The sequence below is a fragment of the Lutjanus erythropterus genome, chromosome 21 (genome assembly GCF_056507025.1).
Source record: "Lutjanus erythropterus isolate fLutEry1 chromosome 21, fLutEry1.hap2, whole genome shotgun sequence".
Lineage (NCBI taxonomy): Eukaryota > Metazoa > Chordata > Actinopteri > Lutjaniformes > Lutjanidae > Lutjanus > Lutjanus erythropterus.
In genome coordinates this window covers 23735956-23758134 of record NC_139337.1, presented here as the reverse complement: position 1 = coordinate 23758134, position 22179 = coordinate 23735956, and the positions used below count along the sequence as shown (strand labels likewise).

Genomic DNA, 22179 nt, shown 5'->3' with positions numbered 1-22179 from the left:
TAACAAAATCCACTTACCAGCACCTCTATGGCTCAATAATTAACATGTTGTATCTCTGTGTTTAATGTGCACAAGCACTGAAATATTAAAAAGACACATTTACACATAGTCCCTCTAGTTTAAGGCTGTTTCCAGTCTTTATGCTAAACTAAGCCAACCAGCTGCTAGCAGTGGCTCCATACTGAACAAACAGATATGAGAACGATATCGAACTTCTCATCTAAACTCTGCAACAAAGCAAATAGGCAAACTATCCCTTTAACTTCTCCTTTAAGAACCTTTAAGGCAGTGGTTCTCTCTGGATAAAAACAAATGAACGAGAAGATGTTTGTTTCACTAAAATTCAACTCGGGTGCTTTTTTTTAAATTATTTGCTTCCATTATCATTGTTCATGATTGATTAAAATACATGATAAAATAAAGAATGATATACTACCATGTGCGGACATCACAACACTCTGGTCTCAGTGAAACCTGCTAATCTGACAGTTGCCAATTCATTATCCCATTAAAACGTTACCTACACAGACCGACTGTTAATGTTACCCCTACCGACCATCGGCTAATGTTAGCTACATAGAACAACTGCTAATGTTAGCTACGCAAACCAAACTCTAATGTTAGATATACAGACCAACTGCTGACCTTAGAGGTAACCCAAAAGTAACGGAAAACTAAGTTACAATACTCTAATATTGTGATACTCATTTTTAAAGTAACCCTCCCAACCCTGCATATATTCTGTATCACCTGACACGAAGAGTAAAATCATCAAAACCAACACCTTTGCTGCGCCTCCCCCCAAAATTCATCCCGACATATTTGCTATTTTCAGGAAGTTCGTGACTGTTTAAACAAAGTTTGCAGTACTGCATGACTCCGTGCTGACCGACCCACTGAGAAGTCAGTAGGGTTCATAAAGTAGATTAAACTTCAAAAATCTCTGAAAGAAGAACTTTTCAGCCGTGGCTCAAGGAAAAGACAGACACCCTTTACCTTGAACAAGATAAGGTTCTTTGTGAAGAGTAGAGAGTCACAGTTTAACAAGATGTTACCTAAGAAACAACTCAAAGTGGACGATCCTCGTGTAGTCGACCGTCCATTATTACTTTTCACCTTTTTTATTATTTCCCATGGCAACCTGCCTTGTCATATACCACATACTGAGCATAAAGGGAGTGAGAGTAAAGAGTATGTTTTCTTTTTATCATTATTCACGTTGGATCTCTTGCTTTGTTTTTCTCAAATGAAAATGTAGACTGCGTTCTCCGACCCTTCCTCAAGGTACCCCGGTGGTTCAGGGGTTTAAGGTGTCCCAGGTGCCGTTTCCACCTCTCTCTTCTCTAATCGCTCTGGTATCAGCTCAAAAATACATACATTGTTCGGCTCCAGCCAGGGACTTTTCCTGCATGCTGCTCTCACTATGTCTGTCCCTTAATCTCACCATTATCAGCTATCTGATGCACAAAAACACTTACATACAAAAAGAAAAGTGAGGCTTGACTCTCAGTTCATGCTGGAAATACACCTGTGATGTTCTGATTTTGAGGAGACTAAGGACTTAATATCTTTTAATCCCATAATAACAGATTCAAGTTATTACAGCATATAGAGTAGAACGAACCGTGACGGATTAAAGATGTCACAAGTATTGATACTTCATCCTTAAAATTATACAATATCCATTAATTTTAGTATCCAAAGTACCCACTGAGGAGCTGTTATGTTATGAAGTTTTGGGGTCTTAATTCGCTTTTGTTCATTTTAATAAAGAACAGAAATGTCTGCTGAAACTTTTGGTTGATGACGATCTGGATGATATATGCAAATGAATGAATTTGGAGCAATATTAGCAAATTTTACTGATTTTATATGCATATAATTTCCTGATAAGGTTGTCAAAAGTATCCAAGTATCGCTACTTTTCTGATACCACGTTTAATATATGGTTATAATATGAAATTTAAATTATCTTAGTGCTAACTCAGTCTGTATTGAACTGATTTGCAGTCTGTTTTTCTTTATACTAGTATAGTATTAAAGTTTAAAAGTTTAAAGTATTTGCTGTCTCCAGAAGCTTTTATATTCTTTCGTATTCTTTGACAGGAGTAGAAATGTCCCTCCGCTGCTGCCCAGTCCACCATTAATACGTTGGTCCACACCATCCTGGAGACACTGGGGGATAAAAATGAGATGCAGAGTGTGTGTGTGTGCAGCCAACCAGCCAGGACTGGAGACATTACCATACCGATGAAAGTCCTCAGAGCATCAAGGGCTGCTGCTGCTGCTGCTGCTGCTGCTTACTTACCAAACTGTGCACACACACATGCACTCCTCCAGTTCTCTCCTTCTCCTCCTCCCTCCCTCCTCTTCCTCTCTCCTTCATGTTTTTGTCTAAATGGCTGCCTTCATTGTTCCCTCTCATTCCTTCCCTATCTCCATCTTGCTGCCTTTCACCGGGCCGAGGTGCCGGTGGAGCAGACGGAGAAGTGTGGCAGACATTCCCTGTCCCTGAGTCATTATTGTGGAGTGGTGGCGCCCTCAGCCAGCCATGTCCACTGCTATCTCCCTGTCTGGGTTATGTTAGGGGATAAGACCTGAGCCAGGACCTCCATAGTCTGAGTGTAAAAGCCTTCTGTGAGCTGGCCAGGACGTGGTGAGGTGATGGCGTGGCACAGGGCCGAAAAACTGCGACCACGGGGTGGAAATCGCAACCTCAGTCGGCACAGACTCACCTGTGGCAACGCCGGTTCTACTTGTGGTTGCGTCCCTGCCATATCCCGCTGACTCCTCCAATTTAAATCAATGAGCCACCATCCAAATAACAGGCTGAAACCCTAAAAGAAAACCCCCAAAATCGCTCCCCTCATCCTCTCCCTCTCCTCTCATTTGGAAATAACACATAATCATCTGGCCCTCTGCGCCTTCCAAGAACCCCTGACATCAAAAAGCGACCAGGATTTTTCTCCTCTGCGCACAAAAGATGACACACACACAGAAAAAACAGAGCAACAAAGGTAAAAAATATGCAGCCTCACCCTTTGCGGAAGAATCTTGTCTGCCATTTTCCTTCTCTTAGCACTAGAGAGAGGGAGAGAAAGACAGGGAGAAAGAGGAAAAAGAGAGCATGTTACTATGGTGACTGATAGCGTAGCACCCAGGCCATCTGCTAAAATGCTGGGCCATATCCAGCACCCCAGCATCCCAGCTGTGTGTGTGTGCATATGTGTGTGTATGAGTGTGTGTATGCGTGTGCTCATGTGTTTGTGTGAAATGCAGCGGTCCACCTGGAGAGGGAGAGCCTCCAACAGCCAAAAAAGTGTCACATCACACACATCTCTGGCCTGACATGTATTCATTGCACACACACACGCATACACACACACACACTCTGCAGCAGGACTTGGATGTGTGTGTTCAGGAGCTTTTAGGAAAGCACGGTCTTCAAGATAAGGAGAATGCGTGTGTGTTTGTGTGTGCGTGGATGTTTTCATTCATGAATTCCTGGCATTTCCTGCTGTGTGAGAACAACATTTGTTTACCAATACCATGTTGTTGTTTTTTTATCTTATACCTACCAAGGAGAGACCAAGAACAATCTTTGCCAAGTTGGTGCCTTTGTCAGAACTTTTTCTTACTAGGCGAAACACTACAGCCTCCTTCTGTAGTCCTTAAATATTCAATCAACATCTGTGGACAGCTGGGATATGTGGAGCACCCATGTAAATTCATGCAAGTGGTCTGTTGTGGGTGCCTGCAAGGACAAACTACCTGGATGCCACTACACTGCAAAAAGAGCAATAGAGAAGTCAAAATAACGAATTTTAGGATGATTTTATTGTATTTTTTTTTTCATTAAAATAAACTATTTTGCCCTATGGGTGATACATCCCATGAAAAGGTGCAAAAAAGCACTGTGGTTGTGTTTTAGGATATTAACAGAATTGAGCTCAATTAAAAGAGAATCTACTTGAAAGCGCCTCTATTGTGGGTTTGTCAAGTTTAACAGCTTTTATTAAGTTGTTTTTTTCCAAGAGTTAGGATTTGAAAGGATTGATACCACTCTCATATGTGTCTGCTAAATGTAAGGCGACAGCCAGGAGGCGGTTAGCTTAGCTCAGCATAAAGAATGGAAAAAGGGTGAAACAGTCACACTCTGTCTGAAGGTAATAAAATCCACCTCCCAGCAGCGCTACAGCTCAGTAATTCACACATAATATCTCCTTTGTTTAGTGCACAAAAAAGTGAGAAGTGTAAAAATGACAAGTTGTGGTTTTCTAGACTGGCCCTTGGACTTATTTCACCGATGTCAGCAGCTATAACCCATCATTTATTCATAATTTATAACTTCAACCGTACAATAATACTAATACCCAACATCATCATTTTTGCGCAATTTTTCCACTGTGCAAGAAGGTATCATTGCTATGTTTTATTGAATTATGTTTCTGTTTATTTATTTATTTGTCTGTTTTCTAATGCTTTTGCTATTTTGCTATTTATTTATTTATTTATCACTATATAGTTTTTTTTTTTTAACCTATTGTTATTGTGTTTATTTCTTTTAATCTGATCTCTTTTTGTTGAGCACTTTGGGCTGCATCCTTGCATGAAATGTGCTATATAAATAAAGTTATCATTATTATTATTACTAGTGTATTCAAAATGTATAATTCTTTTTATCTATAATATTCTTGCATTTTACACACACTTATTTCTAGACCCCATTTTTCAGCATTACACAGTTATTACATACTGCAGAATGTATGCACAGATTTTTCACATACCTCTCTTTTATATATACATATAAAAATATAAAAAGATATAAAGATATATAAATTTTTATCTTATAAGTTCTCTATGCTGACATCTATTTCTATTCTTGGCTGGAAGCAACTGTAACTGTATAACCCGATTTCCCCCTGGGGATCAATAAAATATTTCTGATTCTGATTTATAGCCTGTTATCATCATGGGGTGAAGTACTGCTCCAAACCATGAAACAGTCTGGCACATAGCTCCCTGTAAAACCACAATTTGTCATTTTTACACTTTGTTTTTGTACAGATTTAACAAACAAGATATAACGTGTTAATAAAAGAGCTTCAGACGTGCTTGTAGGTGGATTTTCTTTCCTTCAAACTGAGGCAGGCCAGCTGTTTTCCCCTCGTATCCAGTTTTTGTGTTAAACTAAGCGAAGCTCACTCACTGGCTGCTGGCTTAATTTAACAGACAGTCGGTAACACTTTCTATGACGACCACCTTGATATTATGGGGTAATTTACAGTGAATTATAATGCAATCATAATTCTTTATGACTACACTCATAAACACACATAAGGCCTTCTGAAGAGCCATAAAACATTATAGATACATAAAGACTACCTATACACACACCTGAATATCACCTGTGGTAAAGAATCGTACAACACTTTAATAGTCCACGCAGCATCATAATTTATCTTTGTATGTGTTTAGTAAAGTAAAGCACATATTGATGCATTGATGCACATATCAGTGTTGGTGCTAAATAAAGTGTCATGCATTTTAATGCATTTAAAAGAATCTATGTTGCATCATAAGTAATTATTATGCATTTTAAATGAACCTTTGTGCGAGTGGTTAATGGGTGAAACTATTTTAGTCACTGATGGTTTGTTAAAACGCCCCCAGTCATCGCTCTAATGCCATAATGAAAACAAAGCTCAAAACTTTATCAAATGCATTTTGTCTTTCACTTACTTTGATATAGGTTATATCTTTACCTTAAGGTTCCACTCATAAAACAGACACATTGCAATTGCTATTCTTTGCATTTTCACACATAATTTTCACTTTCACATGCAGCAAAGATTCTTTTAAATGCATGACAAAGCATTACACTTCACCTTTATTGTTACTTTTAAAACGAAGCGTTATGAAGAAGCATGCATTATTCTAGATGCATCAATCTGTACTTCACTTTACTCAACACATACTCTGATAACTTATGATATCATAAACCCCATCAGTCAACTTCTACATATTTATAACATATATTTTATTTATAACCAGTCAAGAACATCCATAAGGAACTTGAACTTATTATTCATTCTAAGTCACATCTATAAGGTTTTATGACTATTGATATAGTGCTTCAGAAAGCACTATAGTGTGTTTTATGAGTGTGGTCATAAAGCATTATAAATGTCCCCATAACGCACTTCAGATGTGGTTTTTCATAGAAAGTGTTATCAGACAGTGGAGCTGGGCAATATATTGATATTATATTAATGTCCCTCTAGACTTTTGGATGGTGATATGACATAAGTGTTGTCTTTTCCTGGTTGTAAAGGCTGCATGATGTAATTTTCTAGCAGTTCTTTTATTTGCCTTTACCCGTTTAGTCAATATATCCACATTATTGATGATTATTTATCAAAAATTTCATTGTGTTACCGTTTTTTGAATGCACCAACAGTCATCCCTACAATATTGTTGCAATATGTAAATATTTGGTAAAAAATATTGTGAGTAATTTGATTTTGTCCAAATCGCCCAGCCCTACCAGACAGTTTATTGATCTTCTCATCTAACTCTCGGCAACAAAGCCGATCAGTCCATTTCTCAAAATGTCGAACAATTCCTTTCAAAGTAGGTTTGCAAATTTAGAGCATTTTCACAGCCGATAGTTGACAATGTTAACAACAGATTAATTGATTAATTTTTCTCATTTTTTTCCTTTCTTCTCTTCATTTTAAGTTTAAGTTTCCTTATATCTAGACTATCAATTAATACATGTATTCAGTTGAATACTTAACAGTGATTAATTGTTTATTGATTAATCATTAACATCCCTGTTCAAGGTAGATAGTCATTCTATCCATGCAAACCACAATGACCTAAGAGAACAGAGCTATCGCAAGGATACATTTCTATCGCCTCGTGGTACAAATCATCAAACTGCCAAACGCTTTTTGATGGTGGAAAGTTTCTTTAGGTGACATAATATTTTTCTTGTTCATGAAAGGGATTTTTTGCAGTGTAGATAAATTTTATATCACAGAGCTCTGCAACGGTCTGTGAAGCAGTATGTTACATCAGCATGCCAAGTACTGAAACAAGCCTGCTGCAGGGAGGATTCAGATCCAGGGGTGCATTGCAAAGGAAAACACAAACCTGCATCACAACAACCTGCCATTTCAAACTGATTTAAAAGGGGGTTTAGATTGGATTCTAGTTTATTTATCTGTTCCAGTTGAAAAAAACTGTTCCCATCATGCCATGCTCCAGTCCAAAGCATGCACCACTACATTTTCAGGGGTCAACTTTCTAGGCCCGTACGTACAACTCATTCAGGGAGTGCTGGGCTCAGGTGAAAAAGGCTACAAAGGCCAGAGTCATCAAACGTAAGAAAACGGACATGCAGCAGAATAAACTCCTACTTTGATCCGAGCGTGGGATCTGATTGGGGCTCTCTCATGTCCATCTGCCTCGCCGGCATCTCATTGGCTCCGGGGAATCCGACTGGCTTCCTAAGAATTGGTGAGGATTCGAAGGTTGTCCGATTAGAGTTGTGGCGAGACACACACTCAGTGGCAGCATGTACGATGTCAGAGGGGAAACACCTGGTGCTTCTGGCTGTTTGTGTGTCTGTGTGCGTATGTGTGCGTTGGATGTGTGTGAAGTTCAAGGGTCTGTTAGTAGGTGCAGACTCTAAAAAACTCAGACAAGGGCAGGCACTGGGATGGGTGTGTAACTGTGTCCATGCACAGCCGAGGAGGACCTGGGAGGCGTCTCATCTGAGGGACACGCTCATTCAACAAAGTTTCTCAGTGAACCAAAACAGTCATGCTTCACACACACAGACAGACAAACAATACACCGATGATGGACACACTGTGAACTCGTGTATCACAGAGAGGGAGGAAACAGAGTGCGGGTTTAGCAATTTGGTTCGACTTTGAATTGCAAACATGAATGTTGCATTGATGAGGTGATGCGCAGATGAAGATAACATGCATGCTACTCACAACTTTTCGCTAATTTTGCAACCCAAAATTTCCACTGTCCAAAACTAGCTCTTGGCCAGATAATTCCAGCTGACACGGAGCTAGCGATGTTCCAAAGCAATCCTAAGTGTCCCAGTAACCACGTGCCATGAGCAGGAATGAACGTTTTGGGTTACTTCAAGGACAAAGACCGAAATTAACAGCAAACACCAAGGTTCAGACGTTCATATAAAAGATCAAGTCTTTATAAATAATGCAGCACTCATGAAAAATAAAAGATGCCAGGTTTGAGGCAATGTTCAAGGTGACAGCAATCACAGCAAATTTTTGTCAAGTTTGTTGTTTGATTACACATTGTCAGAGCAGCTTTCTTAAGTCAAGTCATTAAATTGTGCTGTGTGTGTTTTTGACAGGGAACTTCCAGATTTGTTAGCAATAATTTGGCTCTTAAAAATGTGAAGTCGCAGAGGTTTTTGCAAAGTGTGAGTAAAAGGCACCAAGTTTTCAACTAATTTTGTGCAACTGAAGAAGAACCTCTGCCTCTGTGATGCAACACTACATCTACTTTGCATGAAACCAATCTAAAATGTAGGTTTTTGGTTAACAATGAGATGAGAAAAGCTACTCAGGGCACAACTTTTTAGACATTTTCACATGGCATCAACTTTGCAAATGAGTTTTATGTTATGCACCTGAAACGTTATGCCTGGGATGATGAAATTTTTTCATAAAGCACACATGAGAAATACTTATTTTCTTATATTCTATTTTTTATTAATCAATTTGTGCATTTTCTGCATCAGTTTATGGTGGAAATGTCTTTATTTATGTAAAGGAAAAATACAAAATTCACAAATCTATGAACAGCTGCTGTGTAGCTAATGCTAAATTAGCTTGTCTGCTGCTAACTTAGCTAGCTAGCCAGCTTTAATTATGAGCAGACAACAATACTTTACTGTTACTAGCAATTATAATTTTTCAACCGATGATTTTCATTACTTATGCACTTATTTACATAACTTGTGTGCATTTTGTTGCATATATGAACTGTAAGTAATATACTTATTTTACCCCAAATCATGATCTTTTCCTAAACCTACCCGAGTAGTTTTGTTCTCTAAACCTGCCAAAGAAGTTTTTGTACCCTTATTTTGAAAGTCTGCTCGGACGATGCAAATTTATCATTGCTAACCTGACCGTGGAGCCCTGCATGTGCAAAACCGATTATTGCAAAGTTGCAACTTGTGTTTATAATATATAATTAGGAACCATTAATGGTAACGGTATAAGTGGTTAATAAATACAATGTGATGAATCCATAAATGTATATTAACATTACTTGAATATTTGTTAAAAGTAAAATAAGTAAATAAATAAGTAAACTTTTATTTATTAAAGTATTACCCCAAAATCTTTCCAACCATTTCTCCTAGAAATTAAATTTATATACTACTAATTTGCCACAGCAACGCGTGTTTTCTGTTAACATAGTGGGAAAATATTGTAAATTACTACATTTTTGAAGTTGTGTGAGCACACGAGGGACTCATCATGTGTACCTCGGTCTCTGGTGTCAAAATTCCTGTGCCCACCATCTGCCTGAGTTATGTGCAGTATATAAATATAGTGCTTCCTACAGCACACAACACGTTTCCCCACAAAACATATTTGGGAGGACAAATTAGTAATATACAAACGTAATGTCTAGGACGCGGGGTTGAGCATTAATAATACTTTATGCAAAGCAAACGGGAATTAAATCCTATTTTTAGCAGCAGCAGCTTTGCGTAGGACAGCGTTTGTTGTGCAGAGGGAGTGTATGTGGGACCATAAGGTCTCAATGACACTGCAAACACAGGTGGCCCGCCCTCAGCTGGCAGCCACGTGGGGTCTGAGCTGGATGGAGTGGAGCGAGCGGGGAGCCGGAGCATCAACTTGTCTGCCAGAGGACACACACTCCTCCTCACAAAGCGACAGAGAGAAGAGACAGAGACACCTGGACGGGTCACCCTGGACCATCGATCAGACCCTCGGCAGCCAGCCGGGCCGCTCGGGGGGTGGAGGCCCCGACGCAGGACAACATTTCCCCTGACCTGTTCGACAAGCCTGCTTAATTGTAAGTGGATCAATCGTGCTGCAGATACTGAGGGAATGAGACAGAGAGAGACAGAGGTCCACTGAGTGCGCATATTGATCTTCTTTCTAATGACCATACCTGCCACACACTCGTCTCCTAATAGACATCCATCCACTGTGTGTGTATGTGTGTGTGTGTGTGTGTGTGAGTGTGTGTGCCAGGGATACTGATTTTCAGCTCTTTTATACATGCTGGTCTAATAGCAGACAATAGAAAGTGTAACAATAAGCCAAAGCAAGTACTAGACCCTGAACGCCTGCAGACAGCAACCACACAGAAATGACCATGGGAACAACCAGACGACAAAGGGTGGAAGACGTACGAAGAGTGAACAGAGGAGGAGCGCTCAGGCATGACAGCGGCTGGGATGATGAGAGGTGTACGCACAGAGCAGGGAGCGAGGCAACAGATGCATGGAGTGGAGCCGTGAGAGAGAGTCGAAACAACAAGTGAAATGAAAGCTGTGCAGGGGTCATGGTTTCACTTCTCATCGATGTGATACTGGAGATCTGATTCAGCTTTTAGAAGATCACAGCTGTTAGCTTTAGTTTTTTTCCACTGTGGCTTTCTTGTACTGTTGGGTAGCAAAGTATTATATTTTTTCTTGTCAGTCCATGATCATTTAATCAATATATCATAAAAATAGGGAGGCACACTGTTGCTAAGGAAACACATCAACAGCTGCAGGCACTAACTCACAGATAATTTTCAAAAACTACCACTGTGTGGCCTGTGTGTTCAACCGCAGGACAGGGTGTGGGACTTAATTAACTAATGGGTCCGGACACCGAATTTGTCGGTTCTGAGTCCTCATCTTGACAGGTGCAGGTTTGCAAAGCTAAAGCATGTTTTGTGAGCATGTTAGCATTGCTCTTGGGGGTTTGTTAGCATGCTGCCATTAGCATTTAGCCCAAAGCAACCCTGTGCTTAAGTACAGCTTGACAGAGCAGCTAGCATGGCTGTGGACTCTTGTTACTGGATAAATCACTTAAATGACTAATAGTTGATCAGTTATCTGAATTGTTGTCAGATAACCTACTAATCGTTTAAGCACTATTCTAAAATAAACTACACATCTTAATAACAGGACTCTGTTGACAGCACAATAATGTTATGTTTTTGTGACTATTAAAGTTAAACTTTTTCCAATATCTCCTTTCAGGAATATTAATTTCTTTTTTATCACTTAACAAAATAATCCAAACTTCTCGTTGCATTGTGTTTAATGTTGCCTTCAGACAAGCAGCTGTATGAGAACATTTTTCCTCAATGATGTAAAGTCTAAAAACAGCAAAATTATGAGTTTAATCTGGTACTTGGTATGGTAGTGATAAAACATATTGTGGTTTGATGCCCAGCTCTTACTACATTGCCTGCACATGATTCATCAGCATCTCCATGTTTGGTTTAGAGGATCCATGCCAATATGAGCAAAATCAGATTTTTTACTAGTTAAGTTCAAAATGTAACCACAGCTGCTGAACCATCACACACAAAAGCAGACAAATAAGGAGCTCTATAAGCGAGCCATGCAGTGTTTAGGTAGGAGGTGGAGGTCGACGGGGTTCGGACTCACTTTCTGGCCCGGTTCTGGACGGCCTGCTGCTGCTGCTGCTGCTGTTGCTGCTGCTGCTGCTGCTGGACCTGCTGGGAGGGGGCAGGCCTCTTGCGACTGGGCTCCATCACCGGGGAGGGCAGGCCGGGCCGCACCGCCGGGCTCCCTCCGTACGGTGGGCCGGGGGGGCCCATGGGAGCTCCCTGGTGGGGCATCCTCGCTCCAGACGGCATGCCAGGACGCTGGGGAGAGAAAGCAGAAGAAAAGACTGGTCACATACATGCAAAAAAAAAAAAAAACAACGCTCTGCTGTTTTTTGATTCATTATAATCACAAATTAGTGCTTCTAAAAATACAACAAAGGAGACATTAGATCAACTGAAACTTTTATGCACTTTCTTCTGTTGGATTCAAGGTGGACAAAGGAGTTTTATCTGACAAGATCATGAAACAGAGCTGCAACAACAGCTCCTAATTCAGAGCTCATAGATTTTTGCTATTTAGAATGAAACTGTGGGGACGTATTTCACAAGCGTCATATCTTTAGGGGTTAAGTTAAGACAGGAAGAGTCTAAAACAGTATTTTTACGAAACTGGTATTATATTACTGAGGCAAATCCTAACTTATTTTAGGAATCATATCTTATCTTACTTCATCCTATCCTATCTGAGATTAGAGAGTCTTAAATACTCAATTTAACATCGCTTATCAACTTTAATATCTGTTACCTAGCAACCAACACTACTTTTCTCATCTCGCTGAGCTAGACAACTTTTTAACCACGAGTTTTGGAGCACCTCAGTAAAATTTCAGGTGCTGGCAACATCTGTAGAGAAGATGACGATGAAGATGTTCTTGGGAGATAAAGTGGGCTACGACAGCAGACAGTCTCCAACGAATGTTGCGCCCATCGAGTAGAAGCAATAAAAGAGAAGCAAAATAAGTTAGGTAACGCTAGTCCTTTTGCAAAGTTACTGACAGCACACAAAGATGGCACCTGTTCCCTCTGATACGAATTGTTCACCTCACACGTAAGCCAAAAAAGTTTTCTACTTCACGGGTTTTCTTCCTGGATATACGGCCTGATGAATCTCCACTGTACAACTAAAGAAAACTTAACAGTTTTCCTGAAGTTAGGAAAGTTCAAATAGGACAGATAAATAAAGATGTTTCAGTAATACGGACACAAGTCTCTGTTCTGGTTCTACTGAAACTCGGGACTCTCCTACCTTTTGTAATCTTTGGAAATCTTTCAGTAATCAAACAACAGCTACGTCGGTAAACATGGACACGCTCTGACGTCAAATTTTCATGATTTCTGTTTTGAATTTTTTCCATCTGTGTCTGAAAACATTAAATAAACTGTCTGGTAAAGCTTTAAAAGACATGCAATTCAATATGGGATTTGTTTCTCTTACATAGCTGACATTAGAGACCAACATGAAACAGGGAGCATGTAAGTTGTGCGACTTTTGAGCCCTAAAAGTGTCAATTAAACCAATCTGATAGTGGTGTGAGATACAGTCATTTTAGCTGAACCCAAATTATTCAGCATTTTTAAAAAAAGTAACTGATACTAGAGCAGTGATCTGCCTTATTTTGTCTCGTCTAAAAACACTGATTTACATAAACAAGAACAACTGTGCTGAGAAAAAACAGCATTTCTTCTGTTTCTCTCATCTTCTTCTCTGCTTTAAACAAAAATCAGGTTTGACAGCTGAAAAATAGACCAAATGAAGATTGCTTTGCAGTCTGCGCACACACACACACACACACACACACACACACACACACACACACACACACACACATACTCAAACACTCCTCCTAAACAATGCAAACAGTGTCAGAGTCCACAGTCCCACACTCCCGTCTTGACGCCTGGGAACAACTGGGGAACTCTCACCTGTGCTTGTCACTCCCATGGCAACAGCTGCCTCCCGCCTCACTTTATTGTCTGAAACCAAATTGGGGTTTGTGTGACAGAAAGAAAGAAAAAAAGAAAGAAAGAAATCCTTTGACTCCAGCTAGAGCACAGACAGATAAACAGTTCCTCTAATTACAGTTTTATTACTTTAAATGCATCAGTGGTGGAAGAAATATTCAGATCCTTTACTTAACTAAAAGTAGCAACACTGCAATGTAAAACTGGTCCAATATAAGTAGTCCTGTATTCAAAATCTTACAATAAAGTATATTAGTTTTAGCAGAGACGTGTATATAATGCAGGAGAATGGCTCCTGTCAGTGTTATAATCTCATATATTATATTACTGGATTCTTAAAATAAATTATTTATTAATGAGAGAAAAAAGAAATGTATATACTGTTGGAAAGGATTGAACAATTAATTAATCATTAGTGATTTATAGGATACAAAACTGAGGGCTTTGATACTTTTTTCTAATTTACTCTCATTTTAAGTTTAAGTTCCCTTATTCAACAAATGAGTCCACCAGACAAAACTATGAGGCCATGTCTAGACTATAGATCAATGACTGATTAATATATTTCTTTGGTTAAATTCTTAATGTCAACTAGTCATTGACATCCCAAGACAAAGTGAAATAAAAATGACATTTATCTCTTGTTACATGCTAAATGTTATGAATCAAAACAAATAAATATTAGTTTTTTTCTTTTGGTGAAGCCTAAAAATATGTTGAATTACTCATCTTGAATTTAGGTGCAGTTACATGAATGAATCCTATCAAATGTCCTGTGGAGTGACAAGCTAACGCTAACACTCAAACTTGACCATTAGCTAGTAATGGTATCTAGCAGAGCATCATAAAAAGAGGTGTGTTTTTGGATTTCAGCTGACAAAAACTTTCTGTACGTTACCAAAGAATATAGTTCAAAGTCCAATTTTATCATTTAACCCCCGTTCCTCCTCCTGATATAGCAGAGCTGTTGAGGGAGGGTTAAATATTATATTCATACTTGTAAAGGGAAAGGCAGTACTCCCTCTGTCGTGGTATTTGTATATCATTTTGCCAGCTACTTTAAATCTTTAAGACATTTATGTCTTTGCCCTTGCTTTTTTAAGGTCTCCTACCTCGCTCCATTGTGGTCTCCTTTTGTTTTATGATTTGTTTTTGTTTTAAATAACTTTTTTTCTTCTGATTTTCTGCATAATGATTCCTCTCATGTACGCCGTTTGTATTCTGCTGTGCTGCAGAGTAATTTCCACCACTGCTGATTGAATTCTGTCCTCCATTTCTGTATATTTATTCCCTATCTTGCTTTGTATAATTTGCTTGTGCTGAAGGAGGGTGAGAAAAAAAAGAAGAGGGTGATGTGGGTGAAAGTAAACAGTCCAACAGCTTTGTATTGTGCTACATTCACTCAGCCATGTCGACTTTTTTTCACAAACCAATCAAATTTCAAGGATTTGATTTAAATAGCTCTTGTTACTAAAGCACATACACAGTTTTCAGTCTGGGATACGTCACATCAATCAACTTTTAGCAGTACAGAGCTTTGTTAGCTAGCTAGCTGGCTAGCTAGCAACAGCACGGTACATTCTCCATGTTTATTATGACATCACGTCCTCCCTGCCATCTGCCTATCCTCTTTCACTCGGAAAAACAATACAGAAGGGTAGATACTCTCGAAATGGTTTCATCGAGACTTATAGGTTATCTCATACAGCCACAAACTATCACTATCAACAGACATTAATAATTGCAATAATCAGTTTAATTACAGGCCAAAACTGTTCACGCCATTTGTGTGCCTATTTATTTTTATTTCTATTCTTGAAGACATTTAGATATAAAAATAACTATAGGTCACATTTACAAGACTGTCCAAACAGCTAACATAACCACTGATCATTTGTGTTATTTTTTGCTGAAAATAACCTTTTTATGCATGTTGTAATAACTTAATTTTCCTAATTGTCCAGAAGCACAAATTCAAATCAATCATATTAATTTCATATATCACCCAGCCCTGTGCTGCATGATTTTAAATAATTTAGCATATAATCTAATTCAAGCTAACTTGGGAAACCCAGGGGAAAAAGGCAGGGTGGGGGTTGTGATTAGAGGCCTATGGCTTAGTTTTGCCCCGAGGCCGCCTAGCAGCCTAATCCAGCCCTGACTGCTGATGTATAAATATGTATTTTTCATAAGCTCATCATAAAAACTCTTAACTTACGTAAGTACCTATAGCACTGTCGATAAATGTAGTTAAGTACCAAGTTTAAAGGCGTATAAACTGTACTTAAACACAGAGCTTGAGTGACATTCCACCTCTGAAATGCATTACAATCATGAATTGATCCAAAAATATGAAAATCAATGATGGTTTCTCAGTTAATACAAAACTATAAATACTCTACAAAGGACAGACAACTTGTCACGTTGAACATTTTAAACCATAGAAGATCTATTCTTCCTGTTCTGCCCCTTTATTAGTCAAAAGAACATCGAAACCTTGTTGTTCAGCAGAGCTATGATTTAATAGACCCGATATTTAACCATCACCTTGCAATAAAAAATTAAACGTTCTTTTACAATTCGGCACAGAGCGCCTGCTACATTTTGTAACAGAGTGGGTAAATGTTGGTGAGACAAGGACAGCTGAAGGATACAAATCAGGAGTTTCATAACCTCACGTTTTATACAACATTTTACACTGTTTGTCACTTCTAAAAGTGGATTACTGCACGTATGTACACACATCTGATTCTGATCTTTAGACTGTCCACAAACAGACGTGAACCTCCCCCGAAAACAAACAAAGAACGGGGTAATAACGAGCAAGAGAGGGCACAATAAGAAAACGAGATACCGAACTGCGTGCAAATGTAAATGCACGTATTCACAGGCAGATTTAATAAGTCAGAACAGACAGACAGCGTACGACAGGATAAGACTGATGTATTATGTGCCCTTTGAAATGGTGACCAAGCAGAGATCCTGTGATAAGAAGCCCGAGCAGGCGTTGCTGTCACTCTGGCGGGGAGTTTGCTCGGCGAGGGGGAGGGGACGCCGGGAGTAAGAACAACTGAGAAGGGTCTCAAACGGGAGAGGATAAGACAACATATGGTGGGGGCCTCCTGCTCGGAGGTTGTCACCTTGAGGAGTCTTAAGAGACCCTGTCTTTTTCTGTCCATACTCTGAGAAATAAGGGTTCCAAAGGGGTTCTTACTGACGGGCTGAGGTTCCACCAACAACCAATTGCCTCTGAAGAGCACTTTTTTTGAAGAAAGGGTTTGTCAAGGGCTTTTTGTACGACGAAAAGTTCCACTAAGAACCCTTTTTATCCAAAGAACTCTTTCATCAAGGGTACGTCAAGGGCTTTTTGTACCATAAAATAAAAGGGTTCTTAGCAAAACCCCCAAAGTGTGTTCTAGATAAAAACCTTGGACTATAAAAGGTTCTCCACTGAACCCCCTGAATGTGTTCTAAATAAAACCCTTTGAATATAAAAACATTCTTGGTAGAACCCCCATAGTGGGTTCTAGATAAAGCCCTTGGAATATAAAAGCTTCTCAGTAGAACCCCTTCAGTGTGTTCTAGATAAAAACCCTTGGAATATAAAAGCCTCTCAGTAGAACCCCTTCAGTGTGTTCTGGACAAAAACCCTCTGCATATAAAAAGGTTCTGAGCAGAACCTCTGAGGGTGTTCTGGATAGAACCCTTAGAATAGGCTATGAAAAAAAAACCCTCAGTAGAACCCCCTTGGTGGGTTCTTGTTGGCATCCTTCAAAGGTGGAACGGTTCTGGATAGACCCATTACACCAGATAAGGGTTCTCAGCAGAACATCTCATGGTGAGTTCTTTGCGATTCCATTCAGAGATGGTTCACATTAACACTTTATGGTGGGTTACAAGTAGAACTCTCTGAAAGGGTTCCAAGTGGAACCTTTATGAAAGGTTAGGATCACCATACCAACCAAAGAACCCTTTATGGTTCTAGTTAGCGCTGTATTTCTCAGAGTGTACATTCCACCTAAGCTGGATGATAAGACCCAAACAGACTTCCAGCAGACAGACAGTCAGACTTCTGTTACAAGCGTCTGTCTGGAGAATTTGAGCCTTTCAGATAACAGATACAGAGAAGCATCGCTGGATAATGTGTAAGATGAATTTCCCCTAAATCCACACACACTCGCACACACACACACACACACACACACACACACACACATGCACACACACAATGAGAATGAGTGGTACTCTATAATCTGACCTGCTGAACTGACTCCAACACTCTGCCCGCCCGGAGCTCTGCCAGCCAGCCAGCCAGCCAGCCAGCCAGCAATCGAATCTGCCATGTGGATGGATATCTGAGAAGTGTGTTGGCATCTCTGGAGGGATTTGAAGAGGCCAAACTTAACCCACACTGAACTAAACATATGAATCTGTGGGTTGTAACGCGGACGGCCCCTTTAAAATCTATTAAAAACTGGTGATGAGGGTCTTTGAAGGGCTACATGAGTCACTTTTTAGGGCTCAACCTTTAGATAAATTATCAGTGTATTGTTTAGTTTATCAAGTATACCAAAGACTGTTGCTATGGACGCCGCTCTGATCGACTCTGGCGGATCACGTCCTGTCATATCAATCCGCAGAAAGACGTCCACACCCTACGTCTACATCTCACCACCAGATGCCACTAAATCCTACATAAATCAATAAATGGTGAAAATAAAAAGCAGATGATGATGAGTAATGAAAATAACTGTGCAGCCCTACGTGTAACCCGGTTTATTGGACTGAACATCAGTTCGATCAATTTTAAATGTGATTTTGCTCATACCAATGTCAGAAATATATGCATTAATCCTTAATATGACAGTACTGATAATATTATTGCTAATATCATCCCGTCCTAATCAAGATAATTTTAGCCTCTAAGCTGATCCTTATCTGTTGCAAAGTTACTTATCAAATTACAGGACTGATTGATGGAAAAAGTGTATATTTATGCAGACGATGTTCTGTTAGTTATGGAGAATATTCACTCACATTTAGATTATAGTATAGTATAATATTTAGATTTTCCAGAAACGTAACGATAGATCGGACTATACAACAATACAAAACTACATCTTCTGTAATAGAGAATTTCTTTTTTTTATATATATATATATTTTTTTGGCCCTTTTTATGCCGTTATTCAGATAGGACAGCTCCAATACCTCAACAACAGAAGATTTCAACCATATTACTCACTCCTACCATTAAATACAGGATGATGGATTTCTTTTAGCTCTAGTGGTATCTTAACATACAGTTTTGTTTTTAAGCAGAGCTGTTCTACCTTTTTTGTCTTCCAGAAACTGATGCTGACACCTGAACTCTGTGTATTGGCCGATACTGAGTACTAATCCAATACCAGCGTGTTTTTAAAACTCTATTTTATTTTTCAACATCTGTAAACTACTACCTCTGCATGGCCTGGCTCTGATAAAAAAAAAGATGTGGCGTACAGGACACTGCCAAGAAGTTAGGGGTTAATAAATTTAGTGGTATAGGAAAGGTGCTCGCCGATTACCGATCAAGCATTTTAGGCTGTATCTGAGGCATTTCTGATTCGGGTATACTGGAATGACTCTAATTTTGTGGTGAGATTTTGACATATCTGTCTCAAAGACATCTACCTTCATCACAGTACAATAAAGGTAAATGGAATCTCATTTGCGATGCATGAAAACGGTGAAAAATTACATTTAATGAGATTAAACAGCTTCTTCTCTTCCCTGAAACACTGCAGGTGTTACTCAGTTTTCATAGCAGCTGTTTCTTTGGCCGAAAGTAATTTCGATGAGAACTGATCCATGGCAAGGTCTGTGGATTATCCAGAGTAAGCGGGACATTGTGTTTCGAAAAGACAAGTGGCTGTTGAATTTTTTAAAATTTCACTTTTCAATGCTGCGAGCACCACGGACGAAATCTGTTCTGTTGGTGTGGCAGAAAACTCTGATATCTCAAAAATCTGGGCAAACACACCCAAACTTCAAAGTTTTTGGTCAAATTTAAGTGAACTAACCCTTTAACGTTTTAATGACAAACCAGATTTGAGATTAAAGGTGAAGTTTAAGTTCAGAAGTCCGCTCAGACACACTCACACAAACATTTACAGATGACGAAGCTACAGTGCGTCGCATTATGTTTTGGCTTATCGGGGTTTCCCACGCAGAACGCTGGAAGGCACCACGGCCCTGTTGACCTCCACACACACACACACACACACACACACACACACAGTATCACAGCAGGAGGGGAGGAGGTGAGGCAGATAATGAGAGAGAAAAAGGAAAAGACCTCAGCCAGGCCTTCAGCCCACCCATCAGTCCTAGAACCAGACCTCGGCCAAACACTCTCCCCCACATCACACACACACACACACACACACACACTGCTGCTGAGAGGAGGGAACACCACGACCTTCGGAAACCACAACAATGTTTGCATATAGTTTACTTCTATATATTCTAGTGTGTGCGAATGCTTCTGTACGTGCACGAGCTCGCTTTCGCTTCATTCGCCCATGAGGGGAAAGGCAACGTCATCCCTCGCCACGAGCTAACAAACTGCGCCGAATCATCCCCACATCCCATAGTATAAATATTTCTCCATTCTGCAGTATACACAGCGAGGAACCTGCCGCAACTATTATAACAAGACTTTTCCATCTTAAAATGTGGGGGAGAGACAGAGGAGAGAGGAGAGGGGGAGAGGCAGGCATGAAAGAAAATAAGCAGAGGGAAATATTTGGCTTGGAGCAGCCAGAGCCTCATCAAGGTTAATTGGTCTGTTGAGAGGACACGCTCATCTGGCTCATCAATCACCTGGTCCATTGTTTCCTAAAGTCTGTCTCTGAGCGCAGGGCTTCAGCTCCAAAGCCCCTGTAATGACCGCTCCTGTCAAAGAGACAATACCTCATCTTGTTCCAGTGTATAAATCTACCTGGTGTCAGTACGCCCAACGTCAGCATGGATTAAAACTCAACTTCGCCTAAAATCGGAACTCAGTCGAGCCACTCCCGTGATTTACAGACCTAAAAAGATGTGATTTACAAATATGTCACAGTCCTTTTTGACCTTCTCAGTGTATTTGAGGATTAGGAAGTGATGCCAAGCTTCAGAATCTGTGCAAAGGTGAAATTCAGTTCAGCAGAAAGTAGGGCTGCAACTAGCAATTTTTATAATCATTGATTAAGGCTAACATTTCACAGTTCAAATGTCTAAAAACGCTGGATATATGTTACATATTTTGTTGGGCTGGGTACTTATATTATCACAAATCTTTCCAACAATGATCAAACCCGGAGAAATCCGTGATGAGTTCATGGTAACGGCTTGGGTGCAGATTCTGGAGGGGACAGAGGCGACGCGTAGACCCTAATTACTAAAACACATGATTTATTATTAAAATAATTTCAAAATTATGTACTTGGAGCAAATTAGATGAGACAGGTACGTAGGAAAGAGTAGCAGTGAAAGTAGTAGACCAAAAAGTTGCCATAGAGGCCCTGCACACTGTTTAACTTGCAATATAACATTTATCTGGGATGTTTATTTCTGATGAAGGTCTAGCACTGAAAACTTGCGGATAAATGATATATTGCAAGTTAGACAGTGTGCAGGAGTTCTTTTTGCGAAATTGTATAATTGAAAATATATATTTAATCAAAGTCGACTCAAGTTTTGCAGTAATTCACACACAAACACAACACTTTTTTGAACCGCACGCGTCACTTCCGTCTGGTGAAGACAAGCGCTGTAGTGCTGAGCCAGTCAGTGCGTGACGTGTACGTCAGTTATTCCACGATGCTACTGAATAAATGACGTGCCGACTGTGTTTGTTCATTGACGTGAATCAGAAAAAGAGTCTTAGCGATGGTGTAAATTAAGTTTTTACTGTGAAAAAATATGTCTATATCTAAAACGCCTGCCTTTAGATCAGAGTTTAGTTTGACAGTCTGTCCATTCAATTATTATGATTTACTGTGTGCTTAATTGTTTTTAATCTTAATGTGGACCCTTGGAAGATTAGCCGATGGCTAGAAGAGATCTGAATAAAATCAAAATCAAATCATTCAAAAGACTGCTGGGAGCAGAGGGTATTTTAACGTGAAGAATTCACAGTAATTGAGCTGTTTTATGGTGCAATAGTGTCTGTAAACAGGAAGTGGGGTTAAAACTGACCCATTTTTTCTGCCAGCTCGTAGTGAAACTTCACGTAATAATCCCTTGGATCCCTTGAAAACACGTGATACGTTGGATACATGAGAGAGTCTGGAAGGAGGCCGAAATTATGACTAAACATAACCCGAATAAAAATTAAATTGTCTCGTCCGTAAATATGATTTCTGCCTGAGTTGTTAGATAAGTTTTCTTCAACAATGGTGGCTGTTTAACAATGAAGACAATAACTTCCATGATCCCACACTTCACGATTATTGTTTTACAACCCCTAGCAACTGTTGATTGTTTCCTTGATTATTCAATTTTTGGCCATAAAATGTCAGAAAAT

The 22179-nt window shown here is 39.6% G+C and overlaps 1 protein-coding gene across 5 annotated transcripts in view; it reads right to left on the bottom strand.

Moving 5' to 3' along the window:
• The window catches only part of smarcd3b (SWI/SNF related BAF chromatin remodeling complex subunit D3b), a 59116-nt gene that overhangs the window by 12516 nt on the left and 24421 nt on the right, over nucleotides 1–22179 (bottom strand). For 3 of the 5 annotated variants that reach the window (XM_084746914.1, XM_084746912.1, XM_084746913.1), the window contains exons 2-4: nucleotides 11705–11925; nucleotides 7425–7514; nucleotides 3039–3081 (exon numbers count right to left, since the gene is read on the bottom strand). In XM_084746914.1, the coding sequence (XP_084603040.1) occupies nucleotides 3039–3081; nucleotides 7425–7514; nucleotides 11705–11925 (354 nt within the window). The remainder of the gene's footprint in view (nucleotides 1–3038; nucleotides 3082–7424; nucleotides 7515–11704; nucleotides 11926–22179) is intronic. The other 2 variants (XM_084746916.1, XM_084746917.1) reach the window with 1 other exon arrangement.